Source organism: Panthera leo, chromosome F3, assembly GCF_018350215.1.
Source record: "Panthera leo isolate Ple1 chromosome F3, P.leo_Ple1_pat1.1, whole genome shotgun sequence".
NCBI lineage: Eukaryota > Metazoa > Chordata > Mammalia > Carnivora > Felidae > Panthera > Panthera leo.
In genome coordinates this window covers 24,649,575-24,664,188 of record NC_056696.1, presented here as the reverse complement: position 1 = coordinate 24,664,188, position 14,614 = coordinate 24,649,575, and the positions used below count along the sequence as shown (strand labels likewise).

General features: G+C 47.8%; 1 protein-coding gene across 1 annotated transcript in view; it reads right to left on the bottom strand.

Moving 5' to 3' along the window:
• Positions 1-8,975: 8,975 nt before the first annotated feature.
• COLGALT2 (collagen beta(1-O)galactosyltransferase 2) overlaps positions 8,976-14,614 on the bottom strand; it is a 111,819-nt gene continuing 106,180 nt past the window's right edge. The window contains exons 11-12 of the mRNA XM_042925872.1: positions 13,545-13,751; positions 8,976-11,908 (exon numbers count right to left, since the gene is read on the bottom strand). Coding sequence (XP_042781806.1) covers positions 11,632-11,908; positions 13,545-13,751 — 484 coding nt within the window. The 3' untranslated portion in view covers positions 8,976-11,631. The remainder of the gene's footprint in view (positions 11,909-13,544; positions 13,752-14,614) is intronic.

The following is a 14,614-nucleotide window of genomic DNA, read 5'->3' as shown; positions in this document are numbered from 1 at the left end:
GTACACATATTTGGTATGTATGTGTGTGTATATATATATACACATATATGTGTATATATATATGTATATATATATGTATATATATATATGTGTGTGTGTATATATATATATATATATACACACACATATATATATGGGACTTAGGGATATTCTGGACTATGGAAAAATGAATTTGCACAATGGCCTGGGAAGTTGAGGTCACTTTTTACAGGGAAATAGAAAGAACTGAAAACCTAGTGTCATACCTTCCATGTAAATGGAATCAATCCTAGGAATACAGAGTGTCCTTTGTGCCAGTATTATAAGAAGTCCAAACTGTTTCTATAAGGGAGAGAATGACTTTCTCCATCAAGTGCCACCAGAAGAGATCTGCAGAGGCTGGAACTGCCACGGCTGAATGAAAGGCCACTTTGGAAAGGGTTTGGATGAGCCAGTGGCTTTTGACCTCTGCCCGCATCTGCCGCTTTCTGCGACCCCAGGGAGGGCGAGAGAGGAGCATCGGAGGCCCATCGGACCCACTGGTCCAGCCCCCGTGACACCTCTGGAGCCAACGCAAGACCATTTTGGTTTCTGGCAACTGCCTTGTGTGTCCGTTCCCCCTGCTCAAGAACATATCACAATCATTACTGTACAAGTAGCCATGCTCTTTGGTAACTTACCAGCCAGAAAAGAAAGCACAAAAGGATGGGGACTCGTTTGGACTCTTACCTGTCTCGGAATGCCACTTCTTCATTGCCATTTCTGATTGCCTTCTTTTGCATGTAACACTATATGTCTGGAGTCTTTTGCCATCTGGATTGTAGTACCTCTATATTACGTGCAATCTATTCCTCAGGTGTAGAAATTCCTACTGCGATTGACTATATTTGATCATTTTGAGCCTGTGAAAGATTTCAGAACAGCGACTGCTCTGTTAATAGCCCCTCAGAAGATGTTCCCTGCTGATAGCAGTGTCCTGTTTTACTGACCAACTTTTATAGCATTACTGTGCCTAGTCATGGGGAAAGAAATGGGGCTACGTATATGATCTGAATCATTTCTTAATGAGGTACATTCTTCCAGATGGAATCAATAACATTTTTTTTTTCAGGTCCCCACACTTGCTATCACAGTGTTACTGTTAAGTGACATTTTTGTCTCTAGTAACACCATCATCCTCTCCCTTCCAAATCTGAGCTGTGCTGGGGGTTTGAACCAAAAAGCCATATGTGCGATATCAACATGTGTAAGAAGCACTTTCAGAATGTCCTTTTTAAGAAAAAATTCTCAAAATTCCAGTTTTTATTCTAAAAATAAAAAGAACAAACCCAGATATAAAGCATAGATTGTAAAATGGAGCTTTTTCTTTTCCTTTGTCCTAATCCTGTAAAGACAGCTCCCAAAGGTTATGTGAGATTTATGTTATGTAAATAGCCATATGAAATCTGCAAGAAACACCAGGGAAAGTTTAGAGATTCGTGGCAGTGGACCAAAGAATGAGCCGGGAAGGCCTCAAATTTCCCTTAGGTCTTTCGAGGAGAGCAGACTGTGCATGATAAAGAGCGCCTCGGTTTCAACCAGTCGAAAAGCACTTTGTTCTGTTTGCAAGGCTCGTCCCGATTTGCGCTTCTGTGCTTGGAGGAGAGACGGCCGGGGTGCTAGACATCATGGAGACTGGAGAACATGTAGCCTCAGCCTGAATTTCTGGGTTCGAAGGTCACAAAATACAGAACTGTTGGCCTAGTTTAGGGTGCGGCTATGAAGACATACGTGTTGTGCCGTGTGCTCGCCCTATGTATTGTACTGTATATGTAGAGTCTAGATTTATATACTGCAATGTAAAAAAATATATATATATATTTTTTCCTTTTTTAAAGACGATGGAAACTCCAAGTAGATAAAACATAGCCTCATTTATTTAATGCCACTTGAAATGTCTTAAATTTGTTTCCCGGTGGATAGCCGGGTGATGCTTTCAGCTGCTCGCATGCTTGTCTTTCTACAGCTCCATCATCTGTTTACCTTTTGGTTAAACGAATAAACTGGTTTGGGACTTGGCTGGCATGTGCTGCCAGACCCAAAGGGACTGTATTTGGTTCATCAGGTGGGTTCTGGGTCCTAGATGTATCCGTAGGCTTGTTGGAAGCCCCCTCTGGCTCGGTTGGAGGGAGCCGAGGGGAAGCCGGTGGCAGAGGTAGGAGGGGATCCTCTCCACTGGTGAGTGTCACGAGCGTTTGGGGGAGGGAGTGACATCCTCAGGAAGCTGCACTCAGATATGATGCCTTGCCAGATTGCGACTCTTAAGAGTCATGTGGTGGGGGACACTTTAAAAAAAAAACACCTCGGGGCACCTGGGTGGCTCAGTCGGTTAAGCGTCCGACTTCGGCTCAGGTCATGATCTCGCGGTCCGTGAGTTCGAGCCCTGCGTCGGGCTCTGTGCTGACAGCTCGGAGCCTGGAGCCTGTTTCGGATTCTGTGTCTCTCTGGACAGAACTCTCTGGACAGGAACTCACACTGTTCCTAACTGACCCGACCGAGGTGACCGTGCTGCGTCCATTCTCTGCCCCTCCCCCATTCATGTTCTGTCTCTCTCTGTCTCAAAAATAAATAAACGTTAAAAAAAAAAATTTAAAACAAAAAACAAAAAAACCCCACCTCAACTTAGAGTTAGGATCCAAGGTAGTACTTTGCCTCCTTTCTGAGTGTCTTCCCTAGGCCGCAGTTGCTCCCAGCTGAATAATTCTTAAAACCCCATCCACAGTGCTCTGGAAGCCCAGGAGGGTCTCTATGGAGGGAGGAAGGAAGGTTTTCCCACAAGGCCATCAGAACCAGGCCAGCTTCACTCGACAGATGCACATTATGGTCATTTCATCCTGTTTCCAAAAAGTTTCCGCTGGATTCTTAAATAGATCCAAATTATCAAATTTTCTGGTGCTTGTGGGATTTTGGAGAGAGCCAACCAGGTGTTTTACTTTATTTATCTTTAATTTTCTTTAATGTTCATTTTTGAGACTGAGACAGAGTGTGGGCGGGGCAGAGACAGAGGGAAACACAGAGTCTGAAGCAGGGTTCAGGTTCCAAGCCGCCAGCACAGAGCCCGACGCGGGGCTCGAACTCACGAACCGCGAGATCATCACCCAAGCTGAAGTTGGACACTTACTTAACTGACTGAGCCACCCAGGCGCCCCAGTTTTAATAACTGATAATATGAGGTGGGACAGGAAGAAGAAAAGGGATTTCTGTCTCTGGCACTAGGTCACTGTTTTTTCAAGATCATTCTAGAAAACTGGTTCCCTCGTTCTACCTCTGTCTAGAAGCTGGGCTTGGTTACTTTCTGCCTGAAGGAATAGTGTCTTAAAACTCCCTTCTTCGGAGACTTTCGAAATTCATCATGCAGCACAAGACCATAAGGAGGCATACGGTGTCGCTTCATGCCCCAATACCAGTGGTATCAAGAAGGTTCGCTGAGGTTGATCCTCTTTTTCTACGGATGCTGCTGCAGTGGCACTGATTACGACAAGTATCCCTAGGTCCACTGTGAGAAGTCCTTTCCCTCGGGTTTTGCATTGTCATTTCCCCTAGAACCTCTCTTAGCAGGAAATACCTCTGGAAGGGATGTGTTGGGCTCGATTCGGCGAGGCTGAAGTAACAAACCACGAAATCTCAGTAGCTTAAGGCAGTTTTATTTTCCATTACGTCATGGTATAATGCGAATCAGGCAGCTCTCCTTAGGGGCTTTCCCCTAACAGTGGCTCCAGGACCCAGCTTCCATCTTGCCAGCCCTGCCACCTCAAGTCACAGTGATGGTGAAGAGAACTCACACTGTTCCTAACTGACCCAACCGAGGTGACCGTGCTGCGTCCATTCACAGCCTGTTGGTCAGCCCGTGGCCCTGCTCTGAATGCAGAGGGAGGGGGAAATGTGGGAGAACACCTGGCGGGCTTGGTGGGCATGAACCATCTCTGCCACAAAGGAGTTGTGTGTTCTTAGCAGGGTGCACGGATTCGTTCTTCTTTCCACAGTCAACAAACAAGTCTGTGTCTGGAACACATGGTGGTGAGGACTTGAGATGGGGCTGGACAGAGCAAAGGAAGGCTTGATGAAAGAGAGGTGCTCAAAGGAGAAAATACCAGAGGGTAATTTAATTTTGTCTAGAACTGGACTGAACAAAATTAATATTTAGCTTTTAGCATGCAGTGGCCACCAATTTATATGCTTCTTGTTGTGGTCCCCGCTTCGACTAAGCCAGGAGCTACTTTACAGATGTAGTTGTAGGTCCAGGTAAAAGAAAAATCCAGGAAATGTGAAGTGTTTACACACAAACCGTGAGATGAAACAGAAGCCAGGCAAATTCAATTATTTTAGACTCAGATTTTGCAAACAAGTATTTGGTGTGATTGCTCAGCATCCCTACCCAGAAGACTGTGGAAACAATTCACTTATCCAACACACTGAGGAATGCAGTGTATTTAACATTTCCTTAAGAGTTGAAAGGCATCTTACAGATGTAGTCAGTCCCCTCCGATTACAGATACAGGGGCTGAGGCCCAGGGCAGTCAAGTCAGTGGCCCAAAGATAGGGGCAAAGCTTTGAGTTGTCAGAGCCCCACTATGTGTGTGTCACACTGGGCTGGGCCCTGGATCCAGGAGGCTCTCCTGACATATTCCACAGCCTTACAGAGCTGAAGGCAATGCCTGGGGTCTGTTAGCTCCATCCCCAGCCTTCTGATGAAGAGAATTCACATGAGCTCTCTTGGTTAAGTGGGTGTCTGGTTGTTTCCTTAAAGTCTCCAGGGAACGTCCTGCTGCTGGTCAGAACACTGCTACCTACCTTCCTGGGCATTATTCCATCTCACAGATGAGGAAGCAAGGCCAAAAGGATCGGGATTACTTTGTGAGTTAGATCCCAGCCAGGATTTGAATCCATTTCTGATCCATGAGCTCGTCATCCCCCTCAACTGGGGGTTGGGGTGGGTGCAAGGGAAGGGTCTCCTGCAAAAAGCACCAACTGGGTGAGGAGTGGATGTGACCAGGGCTTGGATGCCGTCCAAGAGCGCTAGAACCGGGCGTAGCCTCTAGTAAGCCAGTTAACAGGACCCAAGTACTTTATTTTAGGCTTCTCTGAAGCAATCATTTTTATTCCCGCCATTATTTAATCCCAAAGTAACAGTTTGTGCTACAGTCCCAATTTCTTGCACAAAGGGCACTAGTAAATCAAAGTTTTTTAAAAAATGAATGATTTAAACTTTGTGGATTGCTACGGCCATTAAAAAGAAATCAAGGCATCGTTTTCAAAATGGGAGAAGCATTCTAAATGAGACCGTTGTTAGCTCGCCACGAGACATATTTGTGATCCTCGTTTATACCATATCTGCCCCACAAGCCTCCAGCAAAATGTCATCAAGGAATCGGTTTGATCAGCTAATGATATATGAGATTTCAAAGCTGGGAAGTAAACATGGGTTAGTGCTGCAAGCTTCAGTGTATATTGGGCTCTGTGTGTGTGTGTAAGAGAGAGAGAGAGAGAGACGGAAACATTAGATATGAGCAAGAAAAGAGAGAGACAGACTTCCATCAGGAACTTTGCATGGAGCTGGAAAGAGTGGGTCCCAGGCCACTCACTACCTTTCTTAGGCAAGTCACGTAATTTAGCTGTTGCCCCATGTGAAAGCAGAGGTTGGTAATAGGTCCTAATCTTGAGGTTCACGCAGTATTAAATCACCCCGCACGCACAGAGAAAGCACTCTTCACTGAGTCACAGACTCTGAGTTAGCTGCGGTATTGGTGGGAAGCTTCTGGCCTGAGGGAGTCACCTCTTCCCAGAAGCCCTCCATGCTTCCCACCCCCCCCACCCCCCCCCTCACAAGGGCACCCTGGGAAAACCTCGCTGGCCTGCCCTGGGGACAGGCTGACTCAGGCTGGAGGGCTGCCAGGGCCCCATGGCCACAGCCCAGGAGTTCACGGAGGCGGGTGGACCCTGCAGCCATCACCCCAGCCCCCAGGCCGGCCGCAGGCTGCTCAGCCGGCAGGCTTCTGTGGGCGCACCCAGCCGCTGTGAAGTGACCCTGACTCAGTGGAGGGTCCCTCCCAGCGAACACCGTGGCCACCACACGGAGCCGGTGGAGATTCCCATGAGGGCCCTGACTGCATTCCCTCTGAGGTCAGCGGACAGTTTTCTCACCAAAAGGCCTGCTCCCTGCTCCTCAATCCTCCCTCCTCTGTGCTCACTCTGGACAAGGGGCTCTCTGTGCCTCCGGCCCTGGTCAGGGGCCATTTTGATACACTAGTGGAGGTGCTGCTGTCCCACGGGCACTGGGGGGGGGAGGCCAGCATCCCACCTGTTCCTCAGCAGGCCCTGCCGCCAGGCAACATGGGGGTCACTCAGCCCAGGTACTGCCACCCTGGCTCTCAGCCTCCCCTGTAGGGTTTTCCCCTCTGGGTCCCTCCCTTCTTTTTCTGGCAGGTTCCCCAGCCCCACTTTCCCTGCTGCAGGGCCTGCATTTGTCTCTTATCCCTCTGTCCTTGCACTTCCTTGCCTGGGCTGTGTGTGCTGTGCCCTGGAAGCCACACCTCTTCTCTCCAGTCAAATCCCCTGTCCCCTCACACTCCCCGCGTGGTGTCCTCCCTGGGCCCAGTCTGAACAATAATATCTCCTTCAAGTCTTCTCAGTCAGTGTGGGAGGTTTTCAAAGCAGCCACACCATCAGCATTTAGACATCTCAATTCCAGAAGTTGGGGGCGGGGGATGGCGGGGATGGGGGGGTTGGGGGAATCTCTAAACCACCAATTCTGTTTTGGGAGAGGACACCTTGTCATTATTTTCTAAGCTCTTCTGAGGACCAGAGAGAGAGAGAGAGAGTGAGAGAGCACTGTCCACTATGTTCTGAAAGTCAAGTTAGCCCATGAGCAAGAGCTCAGATGTCTGTCCAGCCTCCCCTGGAAGGAGAAACACCGGAGGAGCCCCCTCTGAACTCACGGGGGCTGCGAACCTGGCGCTCTACATGCCCTGGGACGTGAGATTTTATTAAAACGCCCATTCCAGAGGCATTCATGCTGAGGAAACTACAGGGAGGGACATAAAAATAAACCCAGCAAATTAAAAATAAAGACAAACCGATACTCAAAGGCGATTCTTCATTCTTTCCACCCTTTTTGAGGGCAGGTGGGAGGATGGCTTTGGGCTGGGGCAGCTCAGCTGGTGTCACCTAAGTGGCCTGAGCAAAGATCACTCCAAGTATTAATACATCTATGGGTGGAAGCAAAAACACAGGCCATTTTAGATTGGGTAAATTCACACAGCAGAAGGAAACCGTTCTCCTGCCCAGCAGCACATTTTAATATGGAGCGCCTTGCCTTGGAATCCCACTTGGTGTTTAATAATTCTGTCAGATTCTTCCTGCATGTTCAACCTAAACTCTTCACGCTGTGATTCAAGCCACATCCTCTTGTCCTATGCTCGTGATAAGAGGAGGCACCATTTTCTTGTAATCTACTATAACGCAATGCGCTAAAACCACCATCATTTTCTCTCTTTTCCAACCAGGCCAAAAGGATGCAGTGGCCACCAGTCCAGTCCGACTCTTCATCCTTGTCTCCTTGCCACTGGTTGACTCAAGGCTGCCATCAGCCTGCTCACCTGCCAAACCCTCTCCGCCTGGCCCTCCCCCCCGGCCACGTTTAATCAGAATGTCCTGTGGGAGGAACGTTCTCTCTGAAATAATAAACCTCACCACAGAACATAAAACATGGGCATAATGATTATTTCCCAGGCTTATTATTTTTCATTTCCTATGTCACTGTGACGTGGTACCTTCTTATCGAATGACCAGCCTCATTTTAATTCTCACTTTGTCGTTATTTATCTCCTCAGTGAATGGATTTCTTGTCACCAATGGATGTAACTTCTGGATTATCTCTCTCCCACTCTGTTTGCTTGGAGAGAACGTCTCAAAAGCACATTGTAGACGTCTCTTGGGAAGACTCACATTTACTTTACACTTTATTTCACCAAAAGGGAAAAGACCCACAAGTTTGTAACCGAATGGGAACTTCTCTTTAGACACCAACGTTTTACTGCAAACTTTTGCATTGCTGTCAGTAACCACACCTAGAATTCCCCCAGAAACAATGGCCTCTGCATTCACGACATATGATAACTGGGGAGGGAGGGCAGCTGATTTACCTTGCCATCGTGATCAGGTCTCAATCTCGTCTCCCGTCACCAACCCCAATACATCCCCATCCCCCATCACTCCCCAGCAGACTTCTTCCCAGCTGCACACCTTCCCAGAGCCTAGAAAGCTTTGAAACCAGTGCCTAGAAACCATGTACCACACCCAACCTTCCTCCCTGTACAAATGCCCATTCAGGCCCCCAAAGCCAACACGACTGTCACCTCCCCAGCCATCTTCCCAGCAAAACTGCCCCAACAGCCTTCCTTGGCAGAACTGGGCTGAGGTCCTACAGCCCATTTCTTTCCTGTCACTGAAATAAAGCCTTCCTGCTTCCCTGGCTGCTCCACTGGACTGCAGACCTCCCAGCAGCAGGGATCCTTCCTCGTCCTCTGAGATTCCCAGCACAGGGCCTGAAACAAGGCAGTGCTCATACCTGGTTTGGGGGAAGCTTGATCTGAAATTCAAGGGGTCAGAGATACCAGCATGGATTCTCTTTCTCTTTCTTTCTTTTCTTCCTTTCCTTTCCCTTTCTTTCTTTCTTTCTTTCTTTCTTTCTTTCTTTCTTTCTTCTTTCTTGCCCTGGGATAAAGTTCTTTGGCCTTAAACCAGCCAGTATCTTCAATGAATGCTTAGACTGACCTATAGAACAAAAATATAAGATGGACCCTCCCTTACCACTCTCCCACTGGGGACGCCTGTCTTTCTGGAGCCTAGAAAAATTTTCTGCTTACCCACCTCTACCCAGGAGTCTAAAACAACTCCCACTGGACAGGAAGGTCAGTGACCACGTTTGCCATGGGGGCGAGCAGCAGCACTGGCTATCTCTGGCCTCCAACATCCTTGGTCCAAGGCAGACCTGGAAGTTCCAGCAGCGTTGGCCATTGGTCAGTGTTGGTGGAATGAGTGAACAATCATAGTGTTGAGCTATTTTTTTTTTTTAATTTTTCACAAAGAGCTCTAGAAGGCAAGTAGTTTATCATCTCCCCTCCTTGAAACGACACAGCATGATAGACAGTGTAGGATGCTGGGATGCCGGCTCTTTCTTCTCTTCCAGAGTTCCTGCAGCAGGCCCCAGGGAACCCAAAGCAAGGCCCACACCATGTGTCCTCTGCAAATTGTAGGTGCTCAGTCCACACTCAGCAGCACCAGCACTGCTGGAGTCAGGGTCGTCTATCCAGGAGATCCCGCCTAGGCTTCCAAGGTCCAGGGGGACATCCACATGGGGGAATCCAGACAGAGTTTAACTTATAGAGACAAAGAACAGGTGCCATGGCCGGAGGCAAAGGTCTGTGACTGCAAAGGTCAAATATCTTGACGTAAAACTAGGGTGGAGGCAGGAATAATGAGGTCAAGGAGCCCCTGAATTGCTGAAGAGATGACTTTTTAAAAACAAATGGCGGGGGCGGGGTTGCAGATCACAATGTTCACAACAAAAGAGCGCTGTTTGGGATCCCAGACCTGAGCAGGCAGAAGCAATGTCTGGGCTAACAGAGCCAGAACTTTATTCACAGTAGAACAGTCCTAATCTAAAATTCTAGAACTTAAGACCAATGTCTTTTAAGAATGAGAATCCATAAACCCATCAGACCAGCTGACAGTAAAAGGGAAAAAAAAATGTTCTCTATTAAAACAAAACCACACAAAAGTCAACTCAATCTTTCTCCACTCCCAATATCCCTCCCACCCTATTAAAAAATATATATCATGAAAGCCAGGCACACTTGCACACACTCAAATATGCAAACAAAATGCAAAATACCCAAGGGAACCTTAGGGATCACCTAAGGGTTTTTCACTAGCTCCCCAGATGCTCTTTCTGTTTTTCTAGGAAAAAAAAAAAAAGAGAGTCAGGCTCTGACAGGTATGTCAAAGCAGTAAAGATAGAAGTCGGCTGAGATCCCCTTCCTCAGCCTCCTTGCTTACTATCAGTGTGGAAGAATACGGGCAGTAAGTCAAGAAGGAAGGCTGAGGCTGGTGTTCTTTGGCAGACAAGCTACCTCGTCCTGCAACCTGGGGGCCCTCTCCAGGAAGCACTAGGCTTGGTTCACGCAGCAGCCCTGCCCATGGGCTCTGCTCCAAAGCATGAAGCTCAGGAAGGGGGGTGTGGGGAGGGTATTTCTGGAGGCAAAGTTTCACTGCTTGAGGGGGAAAAATGCAAACCTGAGGCGAACCATCATGAGAATCTGAGGAACACAGATTGTGGAGTTGGCAGGGAAGATGTAGCCCAACACTGCACTTTAGAGAAAATCAGTCTGTGAAGAGAGCAGAGAGGTCATCTGCCCAGGATGCTGACTACGAGAGCCTCCCTCATGGTTGGCCTAAATCAGTTGCTCAGTCCACTGTTTCTGACCAAGTCTGTCATCTGAAACGGAGAAGCATTTTTTTCCGGGTGATGAGACTCTCCCACTCAACAGGCCTCCCTTGAAAACGCCAGGCTGGGAAATGCAGGAGAACCAGATCGCACACTCACTGCTCCCTAGGGTGCTCTGAGAGCTTGAAAAATCTGTTTCTCTGCCTTATCCTACACACATTTCCCCCACATTTTGTAGAATAAATAACTCAAAATAGAATGAAAAACTCAGGCAAGGACAGTTGCTGGCCTGAAAATGTGCTCTGCCTCTTAACAGTGACTCATAAAACTTACAATTCATTCCCAGGCTCGGGGGCGGAGGGGAGAGTGTGACGTGCCGTGGCAGCACAGGGACCCTGGGGACAGAAGTTAGACACCAGCCCTAACCCCTTATATATTAAATTTATCTTCATAAATAGAGCGTCCTAACTCAAGTGACCACAATAGAAAAGACCAAAGTCTGAGTTCTTGTTTTCTCAAATATCTACACAAACTTTCAAATATCTAATAAACTATACCCACATGGCAAAATCTCTGTATGAGAGCTTCAACTGCCATGATAGTCAAGGCCAAGTTCAGACAGACCCAAATACCCACCCATCCCTACTGGGTAATGAGATGAACAGCTAACTTTGGCTTATGACAGAATTCCTTTAAACCAAAGCCCAATAACTTTGATTTTAAATTATTTGATCCCCCTCCCCAATTACATACACAAGTTCTCAAGGTCATACCTATGATATAAAATGGGCCCACAAGACCAACAGATGTGGTCAGGTGGCTTGGCTACCTTGCCCACCCACTTACTGATGTGATTACCTTTCTCTTGGATGAGTCTCTGGGCCATACTGTTGATCCTTAATGTAGGAAGCAGTATCATCTGGATAATAAGCTGAAGGGCTCGGTGTCTACATTGAAGTTCATCTCGATGGTTGCCATAAAGCCTATCTTCTAGCCATCCTAGGAAATTTGGGTTAAGTTTCCCTATTATCCTCCCCTGTCAAGAATATATTAACTTTGCTCAATTACATCAGACCACTTTGGTTAGATGACTGTGGCCACTAAAAGAAACTGGAGCAAACGAATAGCCCATTAGAAAAACCAAGGGTGGTGAATCCCCCATAGAGCCCTCAGAGCTCATCCCTCGAAGGCACGGCATCCAAGGAGGTTGGCGATGGCAGGGCCTCTGTGTTCTTGGCATTGCGGTGGATGTGGCCTTGCTTCCGGGACTTCCAGGAATGTGTCCTGTCCCAGTCCGTGGCCACTGTCTCATTGTCCCAGATGGTCGAGGTCTCCGTGTCACTCAGGTAGCCTGGCTGGCCCGTGTAGTGTGTGGGGTAGATGAGCAAGGGTTCTGCCGAGAAGGCTTTCAAGTCCCTGGATTCATAGTACTCCTTGTACTCAGCTCTGCAAACAACAGGAGTAGGGGTGTGTGAGGGGGTAGGACACTTAGAGAACTGGGGGAAAGAGCATAGGGGCCTTGCTGCTTATCTCTGAAAGTGTCATGGATGCCTTTGATTATTTTTAAAGTTGTGTCTTTTGTGGAAAAGTTTAGTCTACAAACACAATAAAAGTTTCTTTAAACGATTTCAGATGACCTAGACAAACACACAAAGAGAAACTTCAGTCAAGGTATTTCTGTTGTCTCTGGACGAACTCGTTTAAAAGATGGATTTCAGGTCTTGCTGTAACAGCTAAGAGTTAAGCTCTGTTGGACCACAGTGATAGATAAATGTGATCACTGTGTGGCAAATGCCCTGTTCCTGGATTAATAAATTAGCTGAGATCTGAATGGCAGTGGCGGGATGAGTGAAACAGTGTCGGTTTGCAGGCATGCCAACTTGGCTTTGCAGCCCAGCTCCCCGTGAGTGTCAAGTGTTGGAGTGGAGGACCTGGCCTTCTCTCCCCGCCACCGCCCCCCCCCACCCCCCACCCCCCTGCTCCACGGCTCCTGTGAAGATATGAGGGGACATCTGCTTAGGTCCTAAATCAGTCCATGTACCACAGGTGTTAGTTTTCGTTCCGTTACAGGGATGATGGTTGACTTCCATATTCCTGCTAGGATGTAGGTATAAGGTCAGTTGCATCAAAGAGGGTGAGGGGTTCCATCTTTACTGAGTACAGGAGACAGAATGAGCAAGACACGGGACAGGAATTCTCAACTACTAAAATGAAGCCCATCTAGTAAGGAGATCACCCAGCAACTGAGAGAAGGAGCCGAGGCTGGAACCTGGTCTCCTGCTCCATTAATGAATTTAGGAATCACTGATTGAGCCGCTATTATGTGTAGAGTTTGGACTAGGTTCTAAGGACACAGAGATGTGAGACTGTCCCTGTCTCAATGGGCTCACAGGTTACTGGGGAGACTGGACAGGTGAACCACCAATCTCCATGCCCTTTGATAAACACTAGGTCAGAGTAAGCTTCTGTGCTGTGGGAACCGTGAACATCACACTGCCTTCTTCCACAGACGCCCTGCTCAGGGGCCACCTCCACCCCCCCTGAGCCTCTAACTCATCTCTATGATTGTGGGTCTCACAATATATCATGAGGTCTGAATTTCCTATGATTGTGGGTCTCACAATACGTCATGAGGACTGTTCGTGAGTCTGAATTCCCAACCAGACCGTGAGCTCTGCAAGGAGGAGGATGCCTGCCTGGCCAACAAGTACATACGACAGACTGAGAAATGAACTGACAACCTTGAGGTGCTTAGGAAGATGACCTTCACCTTCAGGTGTATGAGTTTAAGGAAATAAGAAGATCAAAAACAAGGAGAGGACCGAGCATATTATTTCCAGTGAAACTACACACCGGGTATGACAGTGGACCCCTATGCAAAACTCACCGTTTCCACCTCATCTTCCCTATCTGTAAATGGGGATAATCACTCAAGTCAGCCCCTCTGGGTCATGATTAGAGAAAGATCATTTAGGAAAGCAGTACATCTTGAGAAAACGTCATGCACTATTGAGAAGCTGAGTAGCAGAATATGTGAGAGGGCTGCGCCCAAGGGACGGGCAGGCAGTGCAGGGAGACTCACACGGGGTGCTTGTTGTACATGATCGGCAGGAACTCATCTACTGGCAGCATCTTCCCAAAAGGATCAGCTCCGACGAGCTTCTGGGCTCCTTCCAGAGAGATGACATAGCCCAGCGTCCAATAGGAGTAGTCAGCTTCGACCAGATTTCCTACGTTGGGCACTGCTTTCTCTGGCTCTTTCACCTGCATCCTCTTTCTACCAATATAACTAAAAGGAAGTAGAGGGAGGAGAAAATCCCAGTTTGAATATTAGACGTCCGTAAGAACGGGGCACAGGTTTACAGATACTTTTGAAAGCTTGGACCAGCTGTGTCTTATATTAAATGGATCATGCCACAAAGTGCATCCCATCACCAACCGTGACTGTCACCTGCCATTAATGGGGCCATTTTCCTGGCTCCGTTTATCAACATCCCAACTGCTCTTGTCTAGCTCTGTGTTCCAGCCTGGCTGGAGCTGTAGAGAGACTACAAGATCTCACAGATCACTTCCCAAAGAGGGTTTGGGACTTCCAGCTGTGTTTACAGAGGTTGGAAATGGACAAAAAAGGCCAGATGTGGGAATCCTGAGTTTTTTGTTTTCAAGTCCCCAGAGTTTCAGCCTTCGATATTTTTCGGACAGCTCTCCAGATGCTAGCGGTAAACACAGGACAGAAGAGGCTGTGGGAAAGAAACAGTCTACAGTAAAAGACCTGGGAACCAGAGTGGCCCCGAATGGGTCCTTCCCGGGGAGAATGAATAAGAAAGCCTGCCTGGCTTCCTCCTCACACACACCTAGCTCTGCCCTCACTTTGTTCTGAGAAAAGCATCCAGGCAGGTCCTGTCCTCTTCAAACAACTTCTGCAACACAAGATACACCCTTAGCCATTCCAACTTTCCTGTCGTCTACTCACAGATCTGTGATCCGTGACTTTTGTCTGGAATCTGTTTGTTTTCCACTTGGCTGGGGCAAGTTCAGGAGGTGCCTGCTTCCTGCCTTGAGGTAAAGCCGACTTCCTCTATTTTGCCTTTAAACCATCTCTTTCATCGTGTAAAGGATTCCTCTTATCCAAACATCCGGGGGTTTGTAGAG